General features: G+C 54.5%; 1 protein-coding gene across 1 annotated transcript; it reads right to left on the bottom strand.

The window, feature by feature from the left end:
- Positions 1–140: 140 nt before the first annotated feature.
- CSUI_010225 (uncharacterized protein) lies at positions 141–6,598 on the bottom strand. Its single transcript, XM_068070330.1, has one exon. The coding sequence runs from the start codon at positions 4,474–4,476 to the stop codon at positions 3,901–3,903; it is 576 nt and encodes a 191-aa protein (XP_067917694.1). The 5' UTR covers positions 4,477–6,598; the 3' UTR covers positions 141–3,900.
- Positions 6,599–6,825: the final 227 nt, after the last annotated feature.

Raw genomic sequence — 6,825 nt, 5'->3', positions numbered from 1 at the left:
ACGTGGTTATCACGTTACCACCGGACGCTACATGCGCAAGCATGCACGTGCGGGCCCCCAAACACGAAAGAGAAGATCTGGGAGGGGGGTCGAGAGCTCTTGGGGACCGGAGAGTAGGGGTGAAAATATTACTCTCGTCACCCGTCGCTTGACTTTTCCATTGTAATGAGCATCCCGGCTCTACCGGCCGCTGCGGGAAGATCAAAGCTAGGCGCTGCACGGGGCTGAATCAATAGAGGGGACAGGCTTGACCCGCGAATGCTGCAAGCGTTGTTGGGCGCGTCGTTCGTGTGCGTGTCGCACCGTCTCTTGCGGCAGCTGCTGCCCCGTATGCTGGTGTAAGCCCTGCCTGTTCTTGGAACCCCAGGTGGTTGGCTAGGCTCTCTGAGCGAGCGAGAATTTGCTCAGCCTCCTCTTGATACCCGACGGATTCTCATTACCCGTCGATCTACCAGTTATTTGTTGAGAGGTATTCCTCAAAGCCGAAACTCGGTCGCTCCGCCCTTAGTCAGATTTTTCCTGAGTTCTGAAGACATTGCCACATTGGACTCAATCTGGTTGCACTTGGCCGTTTCCGTCCTAAGGCCGTTTACCTAGGAAGGAAAACTGTACAGCATTTCTCCAGAATGGGATCACAACTTTCGTGTTGCGGCGACGGTCCGGGGTGGCTCAGTTCGGACTTCTATTGCTGTCTCGTGTCACTCGGGTACCGGAAGTCTCGATAGTGCCGGAAGAGAAGCGATACGGAGTGACATTACCAGACCGAGAAGTTGTCCGGGAAAACAGAATTTGACGGCAGCCCAGCCAATGGCGTCGCTCTAGACTAGAGAAGCAGCCACTCTGTGTCGGCCTCGTCTCCCCTGGAAAATGGACGTCCCCAACGGAGAACGGGGAGGACCGGAGCAATCGGGAACGTACCTAGAACGAGCGCCGGCAATAGGGACTTGCCCGTAGTGGGCATTCTCCCGTGACCAAATGTGCGTGATGACCGCTCGTTGATCTCTGCTTCTCCGGCTTCTTTTGGATCAAGGGCCTTGGCGTCCTCGTGCTCGTAGTCTTGCTGTCTATGCCTCAGCACATCCTTCGCCGTGGCGCAGCCCGCGGACAGAGGTGTGGGCTCCCATAGGGCGCGACCAAAGGGACTTCAGGTATACCAGGGACTGCTGCAACAGAGGTGTCCCTGTATGTGCATATGAGTGGAGGATGCCTCTGTTGTGAGGCTGGTCCAGCGTGGTGAGGCAGACAAGGTGTGGGGGCTCTATGAGATTTTATGGCAGTGCTAGGGACAAAGAGTTGTCAGTAGTGTTTTGTTGATGACGCAGCACGCTGCTGCGCCGGCGCTTGTGCTAGACAGGCGCCGCCCCAGGAGCACAGCGAAGTGGTACTCTACTCTCACTTGAGGAACTCGGTCGTGCTACCACGAATCCACTTATCAGACTCCGTGACTCATGTCTGTGGGTTTCTGTTGTGAGGTTGCCTCTCACAGGGCTTGGGTCAGACGTATGCACCCTAAACCCGCTCGTAGCAGGTGGCTCCGGGTTTCTTTGAACCCCGGAACTCCCGGCGACTCTTCAGGAATGTTGACATCAGCCGTCGTGCTGGCTGATACATGCCCTGGGGTTACAGTCTGCGGGCTGACTTGTAAAGATGTCTAGAGTATTTTCCAGGGCCCGAATGTGAAGCAGGGTGAGCGAAGGCATCTGCCGCTGGGCCTTGCTACTGGGAGTTTTTAATCCACAAAAAAAGGCAATGGCTCATATGCCTTCAAAAAAGCACGTTCTGGCCCGCGTAGGACGAGGTTGTACGTCCTGTAAGTTCGGCTGGGAAGCGTACCCAGACTCTTCGAATTTTGAAGTCATTTCCTCATTGGTCGAAATTTCGTCGCGTTTGGCCGTCACCTGTGTTCCTGCCGCTTGCCCTAGGAAGGTAAGCGGCACAGCGTTTGTCCGGAGTGTGGTCGCAACTTTGTGCTTCGGAGACACTCCGGGGTGCTTCAGGTGCGGATTCTGTTGCTGACTCCCGTGCCTGCGAGTACCGGCGGCGTCGGTACTACCATAGAAGATGCGATAAGAAGTAACCTGACTCAATGGAGAAGTTCATCCGGGGATGGAGAATTCGACGACGACCCGGCCAATGGCGCTGCCCGAGAGTGAAGCAGCTGCTCGTTTCGAGCCGCCTCGCTTCGCTCGATAACTGACGTTCCCGACCCCGTTCCCGCCGGGAAAACAACACAGCGGCAGTCGACGACGTCGCTACAAGGAGCTTTGGCATCCGAGATCTGTCTGTAGAGGACAGTCTCCGGAACCAGATAGGTGTGATGATGACTGCTGCTTGGTTTCCTGCCCTTCGACGGCCTTTTTCATCAAGGGACGCTTGCCTCTTCACGCTCCCGTGCTAGTAGTCTTCGTGTCTACGCCTCAGCCGCACTTTTGCCGGGATTCGGACGCGACTGGAAGGACACAGGCACCCCAACGGGCACGACCAGAGCGAGTTTAGGTATTTCAAGGACTTACAACAGAGGTGTTCCCGCATTTGCGTGGGAGCGCTTGGTGTCTTTTCTGTGAGGGCGGAGACACATTACACACATGAAGTCGAGCTCGGTGAGGCAGACAAGGTGTCGGGCTCCGATGACAGCCTAAGGCCGTGCTAGCGACAAGGACTGTCAGTAGTGTTTTTTTCACTTAGGCTGGACTTCACGCCCCCGACTCGTCTGCTTAACAAGCGCCGCTGCAGGATCACAGAGAAATGTTACTCTATTCCCACGTGCGGAACTCCGTTCTGCTATTAGGGAACCACTCACCACGCTGCAAGAGTCTTGCCTGTGGGTTTCTTTGTGTTTGTGGTTCCCGCAGGGCTTGGGTCAGTCTGTATGCATCCGGTGGTGGCTGGCTCCGAGTCTGTTTGAACCCTAGGTCCGACGATAAAGCGTCAGAACTGCTACCTTCAGCCCATGTAGTAGCTGGTATGTAACCCAAGGTGGCAGTCTGCAGACAAACGCGTAACCAACTCGAGTATTTTCTAAAGGCTGAATGTCAACCAGGGTGAGCGAAGGCATCACCAAGTTGATCTCGATGCTGGGAGTCCTTCCACCAGTGGTTCCCAAAAGTGTTTCATATGCCGACCAATCAGCACAGTGTAGCTTCCATAGAACGAGGTTGTCCAAACAGCAAGCTTGTAGAGTTGTGTAAACTTCATTGCTCGCCGACTCCAGGAAAGACATGCAGTTTGCCTTTCCTTCACCCTCGAGAAGAGACGGACTTCGGTGAGAGCCGATGAAGCCAGCCCCCCTTACCCTCGAACCAGGTAAGCGAAGCCAAGCCGTGTTTTAACACTCACGTTGTAGTGTTTGTCCTCGAAGCGAACTCGATTTTGCTTGCAAAACCCGCTGGCTTCAGGGCTTTCAGGACAACAGCATTAGAACGACCAACCAACGAGATCCCACGTGAAGTCATTGGCTCAACTCTGCATCTCACTTCGGCTTCGCGTCATGGGTATAGCGCATTGCAGAGTATACCGGTTCTTCACACCCTGTTCTGATTTTCCTGAAGACCGAGTATTTTGCAGGTCCTTGCTATTGCTCTGCACGTACGCCCATTTATCGACCGTGTCTCCAACAGCCCTTGGTATAAAGGCGTCTTTGGGCTGCCGCCACCCAGAAGGCTGTCAGTGTCTTGAGACATTTCTCTTTGAGTACGACCTCACCTGCAGTGACCCTATCGAACGCGAACAGCTTCTTCACTCCTTCGGCTGCTCCAGCAAGATCAATCGAACACGCTGCGCCGGGATGAATCAAGACAAAGGACAGGAGTAACTCGTGAATATTGAAAGCGGGGGTGGGGCAGTTGTCCCTTCCGTCGGGTGTTGCGCCGTTTTTTCCGGTCCCCGCTGTGCCTTCGATTGTCAGCGCTGCCTGTTCGAGTAATCCCTGATCTTCGGTTGTAGGCCGAATGGGAGAGCGAGCCATGGTGATGCCCGACAAAGCACCTCTAATCGTCCAACTATTCCGAAAGGTCTTGTGAATGGAGGAATCTGGTCGGGTCGCCCTCTTTCACATTTTCCTCGATTTCCAGAGATTTTGCCACAGTGAACCCAATCTGGTTCCATTTGGTCGCTGTTGTGCGCCGGCCGCTGACCTAGGCAGGTAGAGCGTACAGCGTTTGTCCGGCGCGGGATCACAGGAAAACATAGCGCTTGTGCTGCGGCGGCATTCGGGCTGGTCCAAGTGGGACTTCTGTTGCTGTCTAGTGGGCCTTCTATATCTGTCAGAGAGGAGGCGATAAGATGTAACGCGACCAAATCAAGAAGGTTGTGCGGGAAAAGAGATTTGACGACCAGCGGCGCGCCCAGCCGGGAGTGTCGCCCTAGAATGGCCAGGCTCGTCGGGTCTGTCGGCCTCGGTTCCTTTGGCAAATGACGTTCCCCGACCCGGAAGCAACACAGCAGTAATCGGCAGCGTAGCTTGAAGGAGCTTTGCATCAGGGACAGGCCCGTGAAAACCGATCGATCCCTCACGACCAGGTGTGTGCGATGATGACGGCTGCTCGATCTTTTGTCTTTCTGCGACTTCTTCTTTTCATCAAGGGACGTTCGCACCTTGACGTTTTCTTGCTTATCGTCTTTGTAACTACGACGCGGTGCACTTTTGCCCGGATGCGCCCCCGCCCGGACGGGGGTCGAGTGTCGGCAAGTGCACTGCACCTCGCGTTGCCCTCAGATCAGGAGACTGCGACGGAAGCACCTGTCCCCTCCTCTTTACCGCCCGGGATTTCAGTGGGGGCCCTCAAGTTTCACCGCGTAACTCAGACGGTGTGGTTCATCAGTTCAATAGTTTTTTAGTCGTGGCAAGTCTCATTTGGCGTTGAATCTGAAAGTGTCGCTTTTGTAAGGGAACTTTCAGAGTCTCTGACATGATGGCGAAGGCAGCAACCTTGAGGAAGGCCTTTGCAGTTGCTGCTATTGGGGCAAGTCTCTCTCTCGTGTCCTTCGGGGGCCAGACCTCCGCCTGGGCGGCGTCGCACTTGAACCAAGATGTAGCGAGCAGTGCTCATGAAGACTACGGGGCCGAAGACGTCAGGGCGCCAGCGTCCCTTGGTACGCAAGAACCGGTCGGAGGACAGACGACCAGGCAGCGGTCTTCACGGACGGCGGGTCACTGGAGAGTGTCTTCCACGGGCAACTCTCTAGCGTCGAAGCTCCTTCTGGCGACATCTGCGCTTGCTGCAATGGCGTCCTTGTTCCATCGGGGACGTTCGAGGGGAAGCGAGGCCGACGGACTCGAGCAGCTCGTTCACTCTCCAGCGACGGCACCTGCTGGGCTGTCGCTGAATTCTCTTCTCTCGCCTAAACTTATTCTTGGTTTGATGGGGTTACTTTTTGTCGCTTCTTCTTTGGCAGCACCGACGCCGGCAACAAACGCGCGGACTTTCGTGAACGTCGCGTTTGACTGTGAAAGGAATGGCAGGACGAGATGTACCGTTTACCTTCCTAGGTCAGAAACCGATGTAAAGCAGCAGCTCGAATTCGAAGACATTGACTTGGAAGTGGTAATGTCTCAAGGTATCAAGGATCGCCTGAAGGACGGCACGCCAAATGAATTTCTGAATAATGTCTACCAGGAACTACGACAGATAGTCGAGGCCGGTGACTGGTACGCCATCAGTGGTGAGCGACCTGTCGCCCTTCCGGAAGGGCTAGAACCGGAAGATTTGGGATTCCCTCCCGGCTTCACGGTCACACCAAAACCGGAGGCGCCGCCCTCCCCGACAGGTACAGCAACGGCAGGCACACCTGTACCACCCGCGGTTTCAGCAATCGTCCATTATCATTGCTCTGAGTCTTCCTCGAATCCGACGTGTTCGGTTTATCTTCCTGGGTCAGGCCGCGGAGTAGAGCAGCATATCGTGTTCGGCAGCGGTGCTGATGCAATTAATGTTACCGTAGCAATGTCTAAAAAGTTTGAGAAGCTGCTGGGTGGCAAGAACCAGGCTGCCTCCAACTTCATTCAGAGTACTCTCGAAGGGATAGTTGATACATGGAGGGACATAGAGAAAAACAAAAAGGGCTGGAAGAATAGCACAGAGAAGTTACACGTCCGTGAGTTCGCGGCGGGCATCAGCGGTATCACTGACGTTTTAGTCCCCACAGGACTACGAGTAGACGACTTCGGTAGGAGAGCCACATTTTCCAAGGCAACAAACACCATAAAATGAGCGCTGGGAAGGACGCCTTTTTTCTCGTGATTTAGGAGTTAAGGAAGGTGGGTCTCGTTGCTTCTTTCATCGAGGTCCATTTTTCTTCATCAGTGAATGAAAGGCAGGTTGCATGTCTTCCCGTGGAAAATCGACTACACTCCCCAAACTCAGTGCATGAACGACCCCGTCCTAGGCAAGCTACATCGCTTTTTGTGGGCATGTGAAACACTCAATTTTGTGAACCGGTGGTGAAAAGACTTCCAGCATCAATGTCAGCTTGGGGACGCCGTCACTCACCCTGCCTCACGTTCGGCCTTTGGAAAATACTCTGGGCCGTTGAGTCCGTGTGCAATCTACCACCTCGGAGTATATGCGAGCCAGTGTACTGGCTAATAGAACGATTGCCGAAGAGTTACTGTGAGCCGCAGAACTCGGCCTCACCTGGAAAACCCACAGCCAAAAAGAAACTCTTGGCTTCTGATCGGTGGTTTTCCTTGTAGTACGACCAAGAAACGCTCAGCTGTAGTCTTGGGACGGCGCCTGCTAAGCACATGGGTCGAGAGCCCAGGGTCCTGCCGAAGTCGAAGCACTGCCGACACTCTGTAGCGAACACTGCTAGAGAACCACATAGAAG

The sequence above is a fragment of the Cystoisospora suis genome (genome assembly GCF_002600585.1).
Source record: "Cystoisospora suis strain Wien I chromosome Unknown contig_6947, whole genome shotgun sequence".
Taxonomy (NCBI): domain Eukaryota; phylum Apicomplexa; class Conoidasida; order Eucoccidiorida; family Sarcocystidae; genus Cystoisospora; species Cystoisospora suis.
This window is presented reverse-complemented; position numbering and strand designations above follow the sequence as displayed.